General features: G+C 43.6%; 2 protein-coding genes across 3 annotated transcripts; one reads left to right on the top strand and one right to left on the bottom strand.

Annotated features, from left to right (window-relative positions):
* Positions 1–169: 169 nt before the first annotated feature.
* Positions 170–5,037, top strand: sf3a3 (splicing factor 3a, subunit 3). Its single transcript, XM_079748993.1, has 17 exons — positions 170–366; positions 487–534; positions 814–866; positions 993–1,098; positions 1,363–1,435; positions 1,530–1,621; positions 1,714–1,796; positions 2,114–2,252; positions 2,379–2,447; positions 2,551–2,618; positions 2,703–2,810; positions 2,918–2,987; positions 3,313–3,477; positions 3,562–3,672; positions 4,004–4,094; positions 4,225–4,280; positions 4,736–5,037. Exons 1-17 carry the CDS (start codon positions 271–273, stop codon positions 4,811–4,813), a joined length of 1,506 nt encoding a protein of 501 aa, XP_079605119.1. The 5' UTR covers positions 170–270; the 3' UTR covers positions 4,814–5,037.
* An 8,501-nt stretch (positions 5,038–13,538) lies between these two features.
* On the bottom strand, positions 13,539–19,065 carry maneal (mannosidase endo-alpha like; the record flags this gene model as incomplete). Of its 2 annotated transcripts, none has more annotated exons than XM_079749965.1 (4): positions 13,539–14,175; positions 14,828–14,904; positions 18,016–18,182; positions 18,561–19,065. In XM_079749965.1, the coding sequence occupies 4 exons, from the start codon at positions 19,063–19,065 to the stop codon at positions 13,539–13,541; spliced, it is 1,386 nt and encodes a 461-aa protein (XP_079606091.1). The 2 variants fall into 2 exon arrangements, with proteins under 2 accessions (XP_079606091.1, XP_079606092.1); XM_079749966.1 differs by having other exon boundaries at positions 18,073–18,182.
* Between the last annotated feature and the right edge of the window lie 2,419 nt (positions 19,066–21,484).

Raw genomic sequence — 21,484 nt, 5'->3', positions numbered from 1 at the left:
AGAAAGATGGTAAAAGCACCATGAGATGTATGTATTGGCATTTATGTATACATAAATGAATGACAGTACCTTGGGTCTACTGCGTCACCCATGTGGAACCATTATAACGCTCAGGACGTTTCTCTCACCATATAGATCGGAGGACCTACTTCCGGCCGGCGCCTACATGCGCCATTGAAAACAAACGTAGCCGAAGCACCTTTCATTTCATTTATTCTAGCTAGAAAGAAAACACTTCTTATAAGTAACCGAATTGAAAAAATTCACACAATGGAGACCATTTTAGAGCAACAACGTCGCTACCATGAGGAAAAGGAAAGACTTATGGATGCTAAAACAAAAGAGATGATGCATAAAAAAACTACGGTAAGTTAGCACCGCAATGCTAAGGTTAGCTCCCATCCACAAAACTAAAAACCTCTCAAAAATGAATGAATCTTTTATAATTTCAGTTTCATTAATACTGATCCTTCTTATTATCATCAGCTACGCGAACAGATCAACTCTGACCACAGAACAAGGGCAATGTTGGATGTAAGTTGCATTTGTGATTCAAGCTCAAATCGTTGTTATATTAAAAATGTTTTATAAACATAGAACGGATTAAAAACGCTTAAGATACAGATAGTATGTGCATGATATGTATCCGATTGTATATCTCACACCTATTAATACTAACATCTACAGTAATTTTGTGGTAAACACTACCTGATAGTCTCTAGATAGACTAACTGGGGTATATTGGAACTGCCTTTCAGACCCTCTGGGTGCATTTACTAAACAGTAACTTATTTTGTAATGATTCCTCTACAGAGATTTATGGAAGTAAGTGGAAATCTGCGAGACTCCTATGAAGACAAAGATGGGTAAGTAGCAACAACGGTTGAAATACAGATTAAAAACACATCGGACACTAAGTCCCAATACAAGAAGGAGTATGTTTTGCACTATGATGTTCACAAGTCCAATTGGAATATACTTTTCACCAACAGAATGAGGAAAGATGAACTCAATGCAATCTCGGGACCAAATGAGTTTGCAGAATTCTACAATCGGCTGAAACAGATAAAGGAGTTTCACAGGAAGCACCCAAATGAGGTACGTGTGTCCTTAGTGTGATATGTCCATTTCATCAGAATTATGTATTCAATTTGAATGCAACAGAAATTGCACACAATTATATTGATTTCAAACCGATGGCATTTACATTGCTCTTATGTAAGATGATTCAGTTGCTGTAATGCATTGAGATTATACAAATATCCATTTACTTTATGTTATACAAAAACATTGTCATTTTTGCTATCAGAGTTGGAACTAAAGGACTTTTGCAAAAGCAATGAACCTTTTTTATTTTTTCAGATTTGTGTGCCAATGTCTATGGAGTTTGATGAGCTGGTGAAGGCCAGGGACAACCCCACTGAGGAGGCTCAAAGTAAGGCTCAAACCATCAGACCGTGCAGACCTCCTCATAGTTTTCGATCAGTCCCCTAACCCAAAGGCAATGGCTGTGTGATTTTCCCCTACAGACATGGTGGAGTTCACCGATGAGGAAGGCTACGGACGCTACCTGGATCTCCACGACTGCTTCCTGAAGTTCACCAACCTGAAGGGAGCCGATGTGAGCAACCCCCTCGACGCTCTGCATGCTCTGGGCTACCAACCTTCGTCAGACTGTTCTAATGTATCCCTTCTGCGTCCCTCCCTCTGCAGAGAATTGAGTACATCACTTACCTTTCTTCCTTCGACCAGCTATTTGACATCTCTAAAGACAGAAAGAATGCCGAGTACAAAAAGTAAGTGCTGTGGCATTTGCTTCGTTTCTTAGTCAGAATCTGAGCCAAAAAACAGACCTCACCCTGTACTATCCATCATGTGTAAATATGCTTCTTAAATGTATTCTTATTTGGAAGGCAAAATAAATGTTTTAAAGTGCTGTGAAAAACAAGATCCTTTAAGAAGGCACTTTGCAGTTGATATTTGTTCTTAAGGAAAAATATGTAAAATTACGTATATCTGCTCGGTAACCTAATTTTCGCTCAGTATCTGGCCACAGACTTGTTTTGCAACAACAAACATGGAAGTGGGTTTCATGGTGCCTGTTTCTGCACAGATACCTGGAGATGCTCTTGGAGTACCTGCAGGACTACACAGAGCGGGTGAAGCCCCTACTGGACCAAAACGAGCTGTACGGCAAAGTGCTGGGGGAGTTTGACAAAAAGTGGGAGAACGGCACCTTTCCAGGCTGGCCTGTGAGTACTCATGATGACGGAGCTCTGGGTGGTTTTTGGAGTTTCCTCCAGTAGAGTATGGGCTTATTGTACTGGTGATAGAATTTTAGTTTTAATCAGTTTTTCTGCCACTTTTTTGGGCGTTAGAAAGAGACGAGCAGTGCTTTGACCCACGCTGGAGCTCACTTGGACCTCTCTGCTTTCTCTTCTTGGGAGGTGAGAGTCGGGAGTCAGCCCGTTTGTAACACTGCTTAACTTATTGACCTCCTCATCCTTTGCCACTCATACCTTGATCTTGTCCATTCTTTTTTTACAACAGGAGTTGGCCTCCTTGGGTCTGGACAGATTGAAGTCTGCCCTGATGGCTTTGGGGCTCAAGTGTGGAGGGTGAGGGTTTGATGACGAAACAGTCTTGAATATGAAAGCTGTATCATGTTTGTGTGTCTGATGTACTGGTGGCTTGTGTTACAGGACTTTAGAGGAGAGGGCTCAGAGGCTTTTCAGCACCAAGGGCAAGTCACTGGAATCACTGGATCCATCCCTCTTTGCCAAGAATCCCAAAGCCAAGGGACCAAAGAAGTATGTGACGCGAGAGCTTGAGATCATGGCTCCTTTTACCATATAAAGCTACAAATTCTATCTTTTTACATTTAATATTATAATATTTTACCCATTTACTTCTTCAGGGACACAGAGCGCAACAAGGAGATTGGTTTCCTGGAAGCCCAGATATACGATTATGTGGAGATTCTTGGGGTAAGTGATTTTGGCTAACAATGCTGCTGAGGTGTAATTCAGTGTGGCGATAAACATTTGGGCATTGGTTGTTAAACTGTGTCTGCTAACCCTAACCCATATTTATCAAAAGGGGTTTATCATTCGACTGGCCAAAGGCCAATACCGGCTGTCTTTTGCTGAAACAATTAAACTGGGAACATGCAGGTTTAGATAAAATGTAGCCACCAACTGTAATTTAGCTGTAAACAAAATCTTTAAAAAGCTGTCTTCTTTAGAGAGTTACGTTTTTGTGCTCCGATGAATTGATGCGGCATCCTCCCTACTCCCCACATTGCGTCCACAGGAGCAGAGGCACCTGACCCACGAGAACGTGCAGCGGAAGCAGGCCCGCACAGGTGAGGAGCGGGAGGAGGAGGACGACGAGCAGCTGAGCGAGAGCGAAAGCGAGGACGAGGACAACGAGATCATCTACAACCCCAAGAACCTGCCCCTCGGCTGGGACGGAAAGGTAAGGACGGACTGGTCGCCCCTGGATGAAGAGTACCGCTTCTTGCTCTGTTACTCTCTAATGTGTTGCTGTTGTCCCCTGCAGCCCATTCCGTATTGGCTCTATAAACTCCACGGTCTGAACATCAACTACAACTGTGAGATCTGCGGAAACTACACCTATAGGGGGCCCAAGGCCTTTCAGAGGCACTTTGCGGTATGGCTGCATTTCTTCTTCCTCAGTATTATTATTATTTTTGATTCATTGCTTTGTCATGTTTTATTCACATACTCAAATTATGTGTGTCGCATTTTCGACATATCAATTACTCTACCTCAAAACGAAAATAGCTAAATAACAAAACTATTAACTTAAAGAGTTAAACCAATCCAACCATTGCTCATTCCAGAGGGACTAAATATTTGTCAGTCTCGACTGAAAAAGGCCACTGAAAATTGAATGGCACCTTTTGAAAAAGTAGTGCAGATTTGTTGCGGTTCATTTTGTGAGTGTGTGTTTAACATGTCCTGCTGTTTGTTTCCTCCAGGAGTGGCGCCATGCCCACGGTATGCGCTGCCTGGGGATCCCCAACACCGCCCACTTCGCCAACGTCACCCAGATCGAGGACGCCGTTTCTCGTACGTTGTGTTGGCACATAGACCAATCGGGCTGAACAAAGACTATACAGTGATGACAGCCCCGGTTCATATCTGAGCATGTTATGGTTGCTGTGCTGACATCCTAACTTGCTCTGTTTTTGTGGTCTAGTGTGGTCGAAGCTGAAGTCTCAGAAGGCCTCCGAGAGATGGCAGCCCGATACAGAGGTTTGTCTTCAATCACAGAATAATAAACATGCTATGAGGAAGGGCTGCGAAATGAACTACATATTAATCATAATCATGTTGTCTCTGCAGTTGGCTATTGTGAAAGGTTGCAATTAAATCGTAAAAAGTCATACAAAGAATATCTGATTTCTGTGCTCATTATGTTCAAAATCGAATTACAAACCATTACAACTACTCAATGAATCACAGGTATTGACTCATAAATGTTGTGTGTTCTTTCGCGGCCTGAAGAATCCCTCCCTCTAAATACATGACACAAAAGTATTGTGAGGTCGGCCCATTAAATTGATTATCTGTTAATCACAATATCGGGGAAAACGATCTGGATTATCAATTGTCAATCATGCAGCTGTTCAATGAGAGTGAGGCATTTGTGAAATATCAGTAAGGTATTGACAAGGATGTAACTCATGTTCCTCGCTGTCTCCATGCAGGAGGAATATGAAGACTCAAGTGGAAACGTGGTCAACAAGAAGACCTACGAGGATCTGAAGAGACAAGGCTTGCTGTAAATTTCATAGAGGGAATAAAACATCAATGGAGTACTAAACATGAAAAGAAACATAACTTCTATGGAGTCGCTTCCGAAATTTGCCCTTTTTTTTATTTTTCAGACAGTATCTTTTTTTATTTTATTTGTAATAAGTCAAGTTGTTTTTAAGATGTCCTACCATACATCATTGGTCCCTTTGATAACTGTAATGTGGATTCTTATTATTCATTATAATAAACATTTTTGTCACTACTGTTTGTATCTACTTGCACTTAAGACCATAATTCAAGTGTGGGAATGGTTGGTCTTGTCTAGGGATCGACCGATATGGATTTTTTAGGACCGATACCGATTTTTGTTTTCAGCAGCCTTAACCGATACGCCGGTACCAATTTTCATTAGCCGGTATTTGGAGCCGATAATACCCTGGAAATCCAGAGTTCTCGCGAGAGCACAATTTGAATTTGCTCAGCCAGCCACTCTGGGAACAAGCAATATACTTGTGTATATTCTGGGCCTCCCCTGGCCCAGAACATTAATCAATCCCATCGATGTATCAATATAGGCGGGCCAAAAGTGTTGCTGTTTTACCGACCGGATACGGCAAAAGTCTTATCTATTGGTTCGCTCCACTGGTCTGGATACGTCACCCCTTGTATTCTTCTGATTGGTCGTAGTGTTATCTAGTGATATTTTCAAATGCATGCTTGGTGCTGCCCCTCGAGTTGGCCCATTTTCATTACTCGTTGCCAGACCCTACAGCTTTCTAGATGTGGGTCTGGATTTCCAGGCTAAGCCTCCCTCAATTTACATCATAAAAATGACACAATGATGATAACAAATGTTAGAATGTGTCAATTTAAAAAAATTAACATTTATTGAACTGTAAAACTTCAATAAACTGTCTGTAAATCATACAGAAAAAAAAAATCTGCCAATACTGAAAAAAATATTGGCCTATACGATACACGTTAAAAAAACGCCAGCCGATATATCGGTCGATCACTAATCTTGTCTGTTCAGTACTGTCATGGAGACATCGTGGATCGGACCAGAGATAATATAAACTTCAAATGTTTTGTAGATTACTGGCCCTGGCGACTGATAAGATTAAGTTATTTTGTAATATATCGATACACTGTTCTTCTGGAATTTGTTGATTTGAGGGAGATTTATCTGGACGTTAATGGGGAAAACGTTTTTGTCGAATAAGGGAACTATAGTGTCAATTTTGTATTCTCATTTTCTGGTGAATATATCAAGATAAACATCTAGATATAATGTGTTCAGTGCTCTTTATTTAACTTCTGTATTTACGTTATAGCATTAACCTGAATACAGCCTGCGGCTGATATAAACACGGTGCTGTTGTCCATGACTGATCATGGGAATATTAGTATAATTTATTGATGCCACCTAAGGAGCCATCTTTACCAGCGGGTGGGACTAATTGCGGCCAGTCTGTTCTCACCCAAGTACCCTAGAGGCATTCGGCCGTCAAAGACACAGTTCAAATTGCCCGGAGACACTGGCTGCAGAACACTAAACACATCGGATCAGACCTAGCATTGTTAATCACAAAGCAATGAGCTCCCGGCTGAGATGCAACAACTCATTATGTGCTCCCACTGCCCCATATGTGTGTGTTGGTTATTTTTCCGTGTTTACAGATGAGGCAGAGCCATTGGGGCAGAGTGTGGAAGGAACCCTAATTGACTTGTTAGAGTGAATTAGCAATAAGCACTCTGAATGTGTTTTGACGTATTTGCCAGGACTCCTGATTGATGTTGTTTAATTGCGTTATATATGAAGCAGGGACAATTGGCCATTTCTCATCTACGAGAGGAATGAAGCATCTCGTGGGTAAACACTGAACTTGATCATACAACTGAAGCTGAAAAATAAATCAACGAATGTTGTTTTGCATTCATAATTGTATGTTTATGGTCTATTTTTGTACTGGCTTCAGTGGTGGAGGGGAATATATTATAATCAAGCAGGTACAATTATGTTCCACTGACAATTAACTTAACAATTTCATGTTCATATGTTCATCTACACACTTAATGCACATCATAAACATTTTACTTTATAACCCACCTCCATCTGTAGTAACTTATTTTCAACAGTTTTCATCGCCCAAGCTTTACTGGGGTTTAAATTACAAATATAATTGTGCTATGTGTGCCTTTCTTTATCCAAGGTTAACATAAAAGTGCCTCAAATTAACTTTAGGGTGTTATCTTTATGGACAGAGCTGTCTGGATATGGAGGATACACCAGACCCCATAAACGCCATACAAGAGAACGAACATGATGGATTTGACCACAAAACCTGGGCTTACCTCAAAAGACACACAGGCAACACTCTGCCTGGCACCAAATTGAGCCAGCCAATCAAAATTATTTATTCAACCTGTTCAACCAACAGGTAGCACTGTTCTTGCATTTTAAATACTGGCATTTTAAATACTTGCGTTCTCTTGAGTCTTCTCATTGAATGTACTCCTTAAATTCAACTACTATTTTCATTTAGTTGCTTAGACACAAACAAGCTCTATCAGTTAAATGTGTTGTTGTGGGTGAATAATTATGGGGCCTTCAGCTGCATTGGCATATCACCAGTGTTGGAGAGTAACAGAATACATGTATCGGCGTTACTTATTCAGAATACAAATTATAACTAACTATATTCCGTCACAGTTACAATTTAAATTGTTGGTATTTAAAATACAGTTACATTGTTGAAATCAATGGATTACATGACGATACTTCTGTTTCACGAGTTTATTCGTGCTTTGACTCTATGAAACAAATCAATATCACAACGAGTGCAGCCCGCTGGATAGCCATGATTATTTACTTTCACAGACGCTTTCCCCCACTTTTTTATCTTTGCCCCGCCCCATACCTTTTTGTCGAATGATTGAACTATCTTTTTTCTCTCTCTCTCTCTCTCTCTCTCTCTCTTTATTTTAAGGTGATTTTATAGGCAACACCTATGCACTATACACGCTCAGTGAAATGTTTTTTAGGTAATAGCAAACATCTTTTGCATAAACATACCCTTATAGTCTTTACTCCTCTACAGCAAATTATATAAGATAGTGCACTTTCAGGGAGACTTGGGCCTAACAAATGCGATTCAATGTGGAAGTAATCCAAGTATTCAGAATACAATACTCAGATTGAGTGATGATACGGAATACGATACATATTACATTTTTGGGCATGTATTCTGTATTCTGTCACTGGATACATTTTAAAAGTATTCCCAACACTGCATATCACATTACAAACACATGAACGCAGGAGAGACCTGCCAGGAGGGCATTTCAAACTGTATAAATTTACCCCCAACTCTCCAAACAAAAAGATAGTTTAAGGCTTTGGTTTTCCTTTAACAACCGTCATACCTTTTTCGCCGCTGTCTAATTCCCAGTGCTGGAGGTCTGTGACGCAGGTTGCCAGGAACCAGGATGTGAGTGTGGACGGCGGATTGTGTCCAACATTGCTGCCCGAGGTGTCGGCGTGGCAACAGGGTTTCGCCCCTTGATTCCCGCGTTGATGTGTAGCTTCTCTCAGTGGATGGGTCTAGACCTTGCCTAGAGTTTTGAGGTTATAGTCTGACTTAATTTCTGCAAGGGCAACAAGTCAATCAGAACGTTCACATGCAGTGGGGAAACCGGTTTGGCCCAGAATCAGGGTAACAGTTGTTAACATCTTCAGAGGGATTAACATATTTTATCCTTATTAACTTGTATTCTCTTATCTTATCTTATATTCATGTGAGTAAAGATAGATATGCAACCTTGCTAAGGGGAAATACTTAAAGAATTGTATTGTAGAAGAGCATGTAGAAGAGCAGGCTAGAAAAATGTGAAAGCGGGCCAGTGATGGAAGCACGCAGTGTCACGCTACACCTCACCAGAAGGTGGAGCTCTCGCGGCCATGTCCGTTTAAACTGCAAGGCCTTCGCCGCCACGATGTGTGAGAGCTGGGCGGAACATTTCATCGGCCTCTCGGTGTGTAATGATTGTTTTAAGAGCAAATAAAACCAGTTTAACCCTGATTACCTCTATTATTACTTTTATTAAATACTAAAAGGAAATCCTTGAACATGTAACATGATCCCTCCATTAGGCCTGCTGAGGGCCAGCTAATTAGTAAAGAGGAGAATTCAGACACAGTGCTGGGTACGTTAGCACTGAGCGGTTTGCTCGTATGCTGTTGGTCTTCCTTGGGCCAAATAAATATAAAAGGCTTTAATCAGATTGTATTATTCGTATTGTTCTGTGTGCTCAAGCCTACCTTTCACTTGATCTTCTTTGATGTTTTTGTTGCAGCATTGACTCATCGGGAGATCGGCTACAAGTGACTATCCAGTACTAGTAGCTCTGCAGGTGATGAGTATTTCGTCCTCCCACAGGCAAAGAAGACCCATTAGCAGTCAAGGACAGAAAATAATTATTGAATTGTGAATCATAAATTGGTGCAGGTGAGTGTTTAGTTTATGTGGCTGATTGAAAATGTAAATTAAACATATAAAAAAATCATGTGTGTGTGTGTTACTTAGAGGAGAAAGAAAGTACGAGCAAATACACTTAACTAAAAATAATAATACAGCTACAATTAGCAATAGTAGCCTATGCAGCAGTGATTTACGGCTTAACATATGCTAATCAGCATCTAGCCATAAGGCAGCTGGCGACTGACTTATCTACTTCATACATTTAAATGTACATTTATCTACTGCGACATAATTACAACAGTCTATTACTTATTTACACACATTAACTAGTACATTGATACAGAACAACTTAAAGGGGCTGCTCACAAGTCAACACACCAAGGGCAGGTAAAGGTCCATGTCTACTGGAAGGACTTGCTCTGGCTCGCGGCGCGCCTATCGTGAACGCGCAGCGCCTATCGTGCACGAGCAGCGCCACATCATTGCCTTCACAGTAATAAATGTATCAACATGAAACCGAAGCGGCACTTAATATATTCCCAAGTGAAAGGCAATGACATGGCTTTTCTCCATATGTTCTGCACTTTAATGGAAGCATTGTGTATCAGTAATTTTTAAGACCCATGACATATCATTTAATATCTGCCTGCATTGTGTTCGTTGTGCTTTTTCTAACTAGGCCTACAGTCTGGGGATGTTTCATCACGCTCTAAACAGCTTTGGCTTATTGACATGTAAAACTCCTCAGTGTGGACTCGATAAAAATGTCAAAACAAACATGGTAAAGGCCCCAACCGGGAATCGACGCAATCCCATATGCCCCTTGCTTACGGCCCCATCGGTTCACTGACCTCATCTTATTAATGCCCCTGCTTTTAGAAAAACCATCAGGCTAAGCATTTCCTCATGGGACGCCCCCTCCCTCCGCATTTTCACGTTTTCCCCTTTCCCCTTTTAGGAGCTATGAATAAACCCTCAGAGGGCCAGAGACGTCAGAACACTGTCAAGGAGCTTGTAAGCTTTGTGAAATAACCCAAGTTATAGATGCCCCCGCTGGGGATAGGGGAGAGATAAAGCCTGCAGAGTAATGCGTTGTTAGGATTGGATTGCTCTGGTACACTGAGTTCTTCACTTTTGATTATCATTGGAACCTCAACCTTTTATAAGACAAACAAACACACAGTAAAAAAGCCTTGAGCACTCATGTTCAGGGATTGTACACTTGGCTAGTCTGCTTGTCAAAAAGGGGTAAAGAAAATACTTGCTGGTGAAACAGGCTTTAAGGAGCATCACTGTCCTATCAATAATCAATAAATTATACTTGCTCATATAGAAGGAGCCAGTTATATTTATTCATGGGAGTCTTTGGCTGTTTGTTACCTTACACATTCTGCTAGGTGCAGTATTAGAACCAATTCATGCCAATAGCAACCAAAAATATCCATAAATCACAGATTTAATAAATATGTATTCATAAAAGGTCTGAAGGACAAGATTCTACTGGTCTAGTTGTGTATCCGCAGACCCCAGTTATGTGAGGACATGGAGTTAACAGAGTTTTCCTTGCCGCTATTCAAAATTAATTTTCATTTTCCAAAGGCTGTCAAAGCTGTCTTCAGCTCTTTGGAAGTGTTTCTGGCCACGGTGGTGGTGGCTACCATCTGCCACGCTGTTACGGTCTGCCCGGTCGTGACTGTTTTAAGTTAGAGTCGGCTGAGGAGAAGTTTCTAATAGGCAGGACAAACAGACCTGGGTGAAGCAGACTGAGAAGGAGTTATCTTAATTAGCTCTGCAGGAAGTCACAGTTTGCTCCACACAAAACCACAGCCTGGATGGAAGTTTGCAACAAGAAATTAAAATACTGGAGAATAAGGCACACTTGCATCCCAACTAATGCAGCATGTGTTGCTTAAATAATTATTATTTTAATATTTAATCATCATGGCCTTTATCCCTACTAGATTGACAATAGAGATCTGACTATACCATTGAAAGGGAATGTTCTGAATTTGAATAAAATGGAAACTACAGTAATAGATCACATTGGGGATATTTTATATTTATTTGGGAGTGGGACTCCATCTTCAAATGTGTTTGATTATGCAATCCATCGTTTAGCTGAGAGCTACTGACATTTATTGTTAATGATATGCCCAACATGCTCAGTGCTCTCTGTTGCAATTGAGCAAGGGACTAAATATTCAAATTTATAACAGCAATTATTTAAACAGGAGATGGAATAGGTCAAATTAGAGATTACATGTTATTCCCGACCTATCTAAATCACTTATTCAACAATGTCACAACCAAAATATAAAGGCCCTCTCTGATCTTTTCTCCTTTCTCTTGTTCCCATTCAGTTCCTCAAAACTGCTCCTGTTCACCACAATATTAGCTAGACCTCGTGTAGATCATTAATATATGGATGTTTCGACGTAAATGTTTTCCTTTGTTAATAGAAAACATTAATGGTGCTTTTTAATGGCATCTTTTCGGTTTCTCTGAAAACAAGTCTGACCCTGGAGCCAGGAAGTGAGGGAGAGCCAATCGATTTGTCCTCTGCAGTCTTATCTGCCTCATCTGCCTTAATCTATTTTCAGAAACATTACAGTGCAAAGCCATTCAACAAACTGCAATGGCGTGTATGTGTGTGGGTCTGTAATATAATAGAAACATAAAGGGAAAATGTAGGCTATGTGTTACTTTAAGCATAAAACACCAAGTAATGAATACAGTTACTACTAACTACTAACTGACTACTAACTCATAATACAGCTACTCCTGTACAGCTGTGTGTGCGTTTATGTGTGTGCGTGTGTTTTTGTGTGCGTGTGCATGTGCGTGCGCACACAAACAACCGGGTCATAGGCACACTATTCCTCTAGGGGAATGGGGGAGTGTTGTAGTTGTAGGGTTGTAATAGTAGCCTCTACGTCACTCTGCATCTGGGACTCAGGGGACCCTTTTCACCGAGGTACCTTTGTAGGACAAACACAGGTGTCACTTGTAACAGTAATTAGGGGTCTTCTCTCCTTATGTAGAAGTCTACTACCAGTGCCCCGGTACGTAAAAGTAGATGACTCATGATTGGTGTTGTGAGCGGCACCTGTGTGTTCGTCCTACGATGATGCCTCTATCAAAAGGCTCTTGGATGCAATGTATAAATAATAAACAGAATTAATTCAGATTAACTCACCACAATTCAGATTTAGTTACTCTGAAGCTGATCTTCCTCCTTCATTAAGGGTTGGGGTTATGGTTAGTCGAGGGGGGATCACTTTAAACTAGATTGCGTATTAGAATTGTGTTAGGTGCATATCCATAGGCGTATCCTATTTGAGCATATAGCCTATTTGAATATAAACTCCTTTTATTAACCTTGTTATTCATTTCCTTTGTTTTAGCTGTAACCTGTTCCATTCTCTTTGAAGTAGACCACTAATAACCCAACATTAGACACATTGGAGTTCGTTTTTTTATTTGTTTATAAAGAAATACAGGGAGGAAAAAAAAGATCTTTCATATTAAGAAAATACACCTATATGTAGCATAGTTAGGCTACATCGCCACAAAGACAACTTATTGGTTTTCACAAACTCCCAGCCAACCTCAGGGCCGTAGTACAACTGAACATGGCATACATGTCAATCAACGTGAGCTTGTAGCTTAAGCCACTCTGTCATTGAAATCCTGTACAAAAAAAGTATTGTGGTTGTTTGAGAAAAAAGAGGATATTAAATATTTAGGGACAGCAACAGAGAGGTGATAACAGTGACTTTCCATTGTGTTCTGACAAACTGGGTCACTCACTCAGAATCAGCCAACAGTGGCACATTTCTGGGACTGCAAGATAAGTCCCCCTGTTTCGCCCTTCAAGCTCAATTTGCCAATGATGAAATCAAAACCTGCTGCTGTACATCTATATAATGTGGTTAAATCAGGCAGAGCGCAATCTCCAAAGGGAGTAAATGAGAATGCGCCGCTATTACAGTTAATTATTTTCAACTGGCTGCATACATTTGATCAAAACAAGAGCAGACTAATCTCGCAAACACCCGAATGTGCAACAGAGATCACAGCGGAATAATTGTTTGCGCCGACAGCAAATGTGGCCTTTGTACCGCAACCTGCAACACAACCTGTGCACAGCTCATCCTGAGAGGCCGCCCAGAAGATCAGAACACCGTCACTGAGACAGGGTGGGTGGGGCTCGGCGGCGCCATGGTGGGGGCGTGGTGGGGTGTGGTGTGGTGGTCGTGTCGTGGCGGCGGTTTCACATCAGCCACTTGCCCTTCTCCTTGTCAAACTGCTGTGCCCAGCGGCGCGTCAGCTCCAGGTAGATGTCCGGCTTGCTGGGCTGGTAGTCCAGGTACAGGCGGGTCACCGTCTTCCTGGGCACGGCACGCTCTATCTGCGTGCCCTCGTGCCACTGGTTGAAGGAGGTGATGGTGACTATGTCCGGCCGCACCGTGAGAGCCGCCTGCAGCGACGTCTCGTAGTAGCGCCCGTTGACGCGGTTGCGCGTGTTGTGGTTGTTCCAGGGCCGCACGGCCGTGTCGGCGTAGCCGGGCCCCACGCTGGGCACGAACAGCAGGTTGTTGCCGTCGCAGAAGGTCTTGATGGCGCGCCAGTTCTGGTGCGAGGAGCCGAAGGAGAAGCCGTTGGAGGCAAAGTAGGTGTACATGCCGTCGAAGCCGCCGTTGAGGATCTCGTTCTTGTGGCGCTCCTCCACCACCAGCGCCACGAAGACGCCGTCGTAGGGCGTGCCGCGGAGGCTGTGCGAGCCCTTGGCGGTGAGGAGCTCCGCCCAGGCCTCGGACGGCGTCAGATAGGAGTCGTACACGTAGAAGAGGGGCAGCACCTGGCCCGTGCTCGACCGGAAGCGGTAGAAGGCGCCGTGTGCCCCGTACCTGAGAGGGGTGGGGGGGAGAGAATGATAAAGACCATGGAGGAAGGATGTGGTATGGAGGTCATTGTTTTGTACATCTGAACAAGGGGGCAGGCTGGGAGCAGAGCTTTGACTTAATGAGCTGGCATCAGACAACATCAGGACTGGGATGCTTTTCATGCAGATGAATAAATTCACTAAAGTTATTCATGCCGTGATTCATGGTTAAACTGGAGCATACTTTGCTTAAGGTTTGTTTACTCAATGTTTGTTTTATAATTCATTACATTTAATTCAATAAAATATTAATTAAATGATTTGAATTTGTATTAGGGCTGCTTGTCTAGTCTAACCTACTACTGCTCAGAACCTCCGCAACCTTAATTATATCAAGGGTACTCAAAGCTTATTAGTTATACTCTACATTGTACACACATAATGATCCATCTTCCTACATTGTACCAGTAGACATCGGCCTTGCTTCTGGCCGAGAGAGAGAGAGAGAGAAAGCATCTATATTTAACCAGCCCTGTTCCTCATCCTCTCAGGGCTCACGTTGCACCAGACTCACAGACCTCTGGCCTGGGAGAAGGCTTGAAACTGAAATGGAGCTCAGTGTGTGTCCGTGAGTGTGCGTGTGTGTGTGTGTGTTGCAATCAGAAGGGCAGACCTACTTGTCAATGATGTACTTAATGTTGTTGTGCACGCTCTGGTCCGTCCGTCCCTTGTACGGCTGAATGTGAAACGCCACCTGTGGGAAGATACAAACGTGACCACGAGTTATGTGGAACAACCTTTGTGCCCCGAGGTGCATTGTGGTCGCGTAGCTCGGATGAATATGGATGAGAGTGTGAATGTCGCATATGGGACCATGCAATATTAAGAGCTCATGCTGGTATGGTATTGTTATTTATCCTAAACAGCTTATCGATGTGCTTTATTAACACACTGTGCTGCTCTTGCAGTGATGAGTGAATAGAACGCAGGCTTCTCTAATGATTTTTTTGAGGCCCTTGGAGAAATCAATTTTCTAATTAAAATATCACCCCAACTTCATCGAATGAAACCACAGCGGCCTGTGTGAGTGTTTGTGAATGTGAGTGCGTGTCTGTGTGTGCTATTCAATCTCAACCTTTCATGAACATACTCATTACTAGGATCACCATCACCACATCACTAAACAACTCCATTGGGCAGGATGGATTAATTGTTTGGCAATTTTGTTGATTTTAATATTTGATGCCTCAGTCAAAAGTTTATTGAGGCTGGAGGTTCTGCGGTCAGGAAACCTAGGGGAGGTATCCAAGACAACACAAGAAACAATTGGCTGATTGCCGTCAAGTTCTCTGGAAAGATTGGGATAGGGGGGGTTGAATATTAATTGTAGATGTAGAAGATAATACGCTGCCTGTAACTTGTTCACTTTGCTCTGTGTGACCGTGGTGTAAGTGTGACTGAATCTCTGGATGCAGAAGACCTCTGCATCAACAGACCTCTGCCGTCTCGTATAGCACTGAAAACATGACCCAAACAGCCAAGGGGCAGACAGATATATGTTTTCCATGTAGGGCTGTGGTTCAGGGGGCTCCGGTCGCCCGCACGTGTCATTGAAGGAGAGCCAACGAAATGGAACGCGGTCACAGTGGGCCGAACGCCTACTCCGTCTGTCCACAACAGTTTCCATGGTAACGAGGCAGGCAGCTTATTTGGCGATAGTCTATTTTTTCCACTGCGACGGGTAACAGGCTGTTTAAGTTCTATCGACTGGATAAAACAAATAATTAATAAAAAATACACAACCACCATGCCCGGCCGAAAAGGTAAGCAGCCACACACCTCTCTCCTCGGCAGAGGTTATCGTCAGCTTTGCTACCGCGGTTGAGTTCAGTTCTGCGCCACTAAGAGGTTCTCACTTCCAGCTCTGACGCCACTACCCAGTGTGCGGTAGGTAGAGCAACAAAATCAGATCTGATATGTGACACTTGTTCTACTGTGTCAGTGACAACTTTAGACCGAGGCGCCGTTGTGGCGTGGAAGCAGAGTGCGATTTGTGTCCAAGTGTCTCCATCGACTTGGCTTGTGAACCTGGGAGAGGATGACTCACAAGGTTTGTTCAAAATATACGCAGAGGTCTGATAAAGGTCAGCTATCTCATATGAATGCAGCCTTCCCAGATGTGTAAACAGATTCTGACGGCCAGGCTAGAGGCTTTAGAAGGGGAGGTTAACTAGGAAGATGTAAAGAGAGATGCTGAGGGGGTTGTCTTGGTTACGGGGGAGAATGTACATCTCTGCATGTTCCCTGTCCTCTCTGTCTTGGTCATCTGATTGAAGGCCCTGTTGGTCATGTGATGACGTGTCCAGAGGTCAGTGGTTGGTCCATGACATCACTTCCCTGCTCCTCAATCCACCAGCTGGACATGACTTCGTAAAGCCACCATTTCAGCTTTTCATGACCGAGCAATGACAATTTTGCACGTAGTCTTTGGTCACATGCAAGTGTAGAAATCGTGGGGCCGTCTTTGTGGGACAGTTTATGTTACAGCACAGGTCACACATATTCATCCATTGGTTTATATATTGTTACTGCATTCTGAACTGAAACTGAATAATATATGAATATTTTGTCCTCCGGAGAAATTGTATATGATATGACAACAAACCATTGCCTTGGAAAATCAATGTTTTTGTTTTTTTTTAATCTCCGGTTTTGAAGCGAACATTGTGAAACAACAATGATTGTTTTTGTACTGTTTCCAAATGCCTCTGATCTGAGGATGTAAAAGGAGGTAGAACACCAAGTGCTCTTTATTAGACGTGATGTAGAGCAGGACAAAGTTCAGCTCTTATTAGCATGTGCGCAGAGGCCTGGCATTTGATGGCCCCTATGCATCATATGAGGTTCACCTTGTAGCACAGGCCACATTCACACGCTTGCTTTCAAACAGCAATAGCATTCAATTGCTCCACTTTGTGTATGTGTGTGAGAAAGAGTGAGTGTGTAATGGATGGATGTGTGGAGAGTCTGAAACTCCATTCCAACATTGTACAATCCTGAACATTTTGAACAAATTGTACCACATGTACCACAAATTGTACTACACATTGTACGGCCAACAAAGCCTTGTCAGTGAGTAACGACCTTTGACTCTGACCTATATTGTGTTTATTGATGTTCAGTGTTCCTCTCCTGTCTTATTGTTGCTATGGCAGAGGAGATGGAAATGTGCTTTTATTTTCTTATTTTTTTTATTTCAGCACCACCTTTTATGTTACGAATGGGCGCTTTCGCTAAATTATATACGGTCCATATCTACCATTTACCTACCAGCTGTGGAGTTCATAACAGCACAGCACATATTCTGTGTATGCATATGTATTTCCACTTGCCGCGTTCATTTGGGCTTCATTAATTGGCATGTTGCTGTCCGCTATTTATCTCCTTGTTTCCCCTAGTTTGTAATCCACTGTGCTTATGAATGTTATTGGACATATCCAGGCTGTCCTTTTACTCATAATCAGCTGCTTTTCATGAATTTGCATCTGCTGCGATAATCCTCTCCCCCCCACCCCCCACCAGTTGTTAACTCCTTGTAAAGAACAGTAATTGGTTTTATGGCTGAAGTGGGCTTCAAATGTTATCGTCCCACAAACGCAGCGAGTACATTTTATAGTGCATCATTTTACCCCCTCACCTTGCAGTTTATTAAAGCGACGATAAACATGAATACTGCGACCAGGAATGTTGTTTTTCATTCCGGTTGTATGTCAGGTTACCAATGGAACGGTCAACAGATTTACGACGCAAAAGACGACCGAAGCAACAACAACAACAACAACAACAACAACAGTAGCAACCACACCAGCTGGAACATGAAGGGAGAGAGAACAGGAAGAGAGAGGTTTGCCTCACCCGTTACCTTGATGCTGTGTCGCTGTGCCGCGTCCATCACCGCGGGAACCAGGTCCTCGGTGGGCTCCCCGTGGTTGTCCGCCACTCCGGGAGGGTACCACGACAGTACCAGCACCCCTACAGTCAGAACACCACGACAGCGTTCACCCCCCACCCCAACCCCAACCCACCCCAACCCCACCACCCGCAAAGGAACGCCGCCAGGCATCAGTACGTTAGAATGTGCTGTCAATTTTCTTCATTGAGGATGATGGGGGACGTTTTTTTTTAAACACAGAAGATGAAGACCAAGAAGACCAAGAAGCAGAAGAAGAAGAAGAAGAAAAAGAAGAATGGAGAGGTGGGTGCGGGGGCAATTTTAAAAAAAGAACAAAAAATTAGAGTTTTAAAGTAGAGGGGTAGTAGTAACGTTAAGAAGAATGTTCGCTCTCCTGGTTTGGAAACAAGCCAGCGTTTAGCCTCGGGAGTCGGAGGAGGTGCGAGAAGTAGCCTTACCTGCAGCCGAGGCCTCTATCTGGGACATGTGGGACTCTAGCACGTGGGGGTCCCTGGAGCTGTACGGTCCCAGCTCCGGGTAGAAACTGGAGGCAATGTCCTCGGGAGGCACGTGTCGGCCCTGAGCATGGCTAGCGGCGATCTTGGGGTCCCAGTGGGGCACCAACACGTGGTCCCAGTGGATGTACTTGCTGTCCATGGTCGGGGAGCCGTACCAGAGGTAATAGAAGATGTGCACGTCGTAGAAGATGCTGTGGTCGCGGTCGGACTTGGTGAACACCACTTTCGTGTCGCCGATGCCCGTGTCCGAATGGACGGGCGACACCACCAGGTCTTTGCCCTCCTGACGCCTCCGCTCCGGCCTCTCCCCCGCGAACTCGATCCCCGGAGCCAGGTCCGAGAAGCCGTCGCTCGGCTTCAGCGTCCTCAGGCCCATCATAGTCCCGAATATGAACAGAGTGAACAGAAAAAGAGCGATAAACGCCTTCTTGCGCAAGCGTGTCATGGTCGCTGTCTGTGGTGCTGCACAGCACGGGTGCTGATGCGTGATGAGGATGATTGGTGCTGCAGAAGAGGCGAGATCGTGCGTGGTGCTGCAGTCTGCAGCTTATTGTGAACTCATCGTGCCCATGAATGCAGTCTCACCTTTTGAACACAAACTGGCGTGGGGGGTAACTCGCTGCAGGGGGAAACAAAAAAACAAAAATCCGTCCGGAAAGCATCAAATCACTGCAGTGATTCGTGCATCTTCCGGATCCATTCAGAGCCTTGGCATCCGGTGGGCACAGAAATCGAAGCGAGAACCGAATAGGCTTTGGGATCAAAGAGCCGGCGATTCACCCGTTAAACTCTGTGCTAAGCTAGAAGGGGTTCATGTTTCAGTCCTCACCGAGTAGTCGTGTTGGGATCCTCAGTGTTGTCTCCCCCTGCCTTCCCGCGGTCCTCCACGACACGAACGGGAAGATCTTTCCCGATTGCTGGTGGTATGCAAACACACAGGGACGGCTTGGCTGGCGTATTTGAAGTCAAGACCATCGATAGGTCTTAGCTAGTCTAGATCAGGGTCGAGGCTGGACGTAAACCCAGACGACGCCACCGTGTTACCTTCGTATTTGCAGCCCCTCGGTCGGTTCGCCTGCGTGCTTGGCGCCTCCCCTCTCAAGCCGCTCTTCCGGGGACCGGAGCTTCCCCTCTCCTCATTGGCTCGCAGCCCCCGGTGGCACTAGAGGTTTACTCGAACTGGGTCGACGAGTGTGTGTATGTGTGCGACATACATCCGTGGTGTGTGACAAAGTACATCTATACGGATGGCTTGCCGGAAAGTAGGAAAAGACGAAGTGAATTGTCTATCCATGGATAAGCTTATACATCACACACACACACACACACACACACACACACACACACACACACACACACACACACACACACATACACACACATAATAGGGTATTTCTTTACAGACGCCAGGAGCCGCTTTTATCTTCCATCTCTCTCGCACAGCACTACACGTCACAGTCCATCATGGCGTTCTTATAGTTTATAACAAACTTGAAGACATCGGTAACCACCGGTTGTGTCTGCTGTTTTTTTCCCCCCACTGCTTTGGTGCAGAAGTACCATTATTTAGGATACACCGATTGTTAAAAAAATAAATAAATAAAAGTTAGACCACGCGTTTTCCACATAAATAATCTAGCCAATGCAACAATTCTGGCAAAGACTGAACTTCTACTCCAGACGTGTGTGAAGGAGCTCTATGGGCTTCATTGATTGATCGGTTTGATTTGTAATTTCTTCAGTGACGAACCCTTGTCTGATGCCGAGCTTTGTATGAGAGAGAGTTTGTGTGCTCCCTCTATCAGCCAAATTGTATTTATTGCACGACACAGAAGGATGGGGCCAGTCTGAGCTGGCATCTAGTGGCTGCAGGAGAGAATCACACAGACATTCATCAAGGGTTAGTTATATAGGGCTCAGCCTCCCTTAAGGAGTATCAAGTGCGTGGCACGAAGCGTTGGATGAAGATGCATGCACGTCTGTTCATCGCCCCTAGGGGGAGATCCTCTACTTAATAGAGACTGATGCCAACTACACTTTCCTATCGCTCTAAATACGACCCCTTTTGTTTTTTATAAGATTTTTGATAGGGATAGTTTTGTGGTTATAAAAAATATTAATTTAGTCGGAATACAAAACACAGGATCCAGCCCATATATAGTAGCAGAGGTCAAAAACGGTCAAAATATTATTTTTGTTTACGTCTTATAAGCATTTACATGGAAGGCGCACAATTTTTTATTTGAAATTAGGAGTAGGATAGACGTTGGAAACATTTCTTACACTATAAAGTGTAATAATAAAGCCATTCATAGTCGGCATGGCTGAGTGGCTCTCTGTTGTAGTGCTTCTCCGGTGGAGCTCTCCGTGGTGCTGAATCTGCGCTCTCCCGGCCGGAGGTCGGCCTGTCTCTCTCCTGCACCGGAGACACTGGGAGTTTAATCGCATCTTGATAAACACAAGCGGAGAGTTCGAACTTTGCAATCGTCCCACCGAATAAAGTCTTTCACTTGGCAATTGTGTGTGTGAAATTTGACGCGCGCATTACCAAGTCCGCATGATGCACGTCTAAAGGCGCATGTTAAAGTAGATCCATGCTGGAGGTGGTCTTCTCTTTCCTACTAATACAAAATGTGTATATAGACTAGTTGATGTCACTTAATATGAAGGCTAACAATTCCGAACATATCGGACCGTAGTATGACCGTAAATTACATAAATGATCCTATATGCACAGACCATTCCATATCAGAGATATTATTCTGCATGGAGCTGTGTTAGGTGTATGGCGTTCGATTAGGTGTATGGCAATAAAACTATATTTTTGTAGTTATCGTTGATTAATTCAAAAGAAGAGAGATTTT

Source organism: Pollachius pollachius (genome assembly GCF_949987615.1).
Source record: "Pollachius pollachius genome assembly, chromosome: 13".
Taxonomy (NCBI): domain Eukaryota; kingdom Metazoa; phylum Chordata; class Actinopteri; order Gadiformes; family Gadidae; genus Pollachius; species Pollachius pollachius.
The sequence above is the reverse complement of the archived record's forward strand: the minus strand, read 5'-3'. Positions and strand labels throughout refer to the sequence as shown.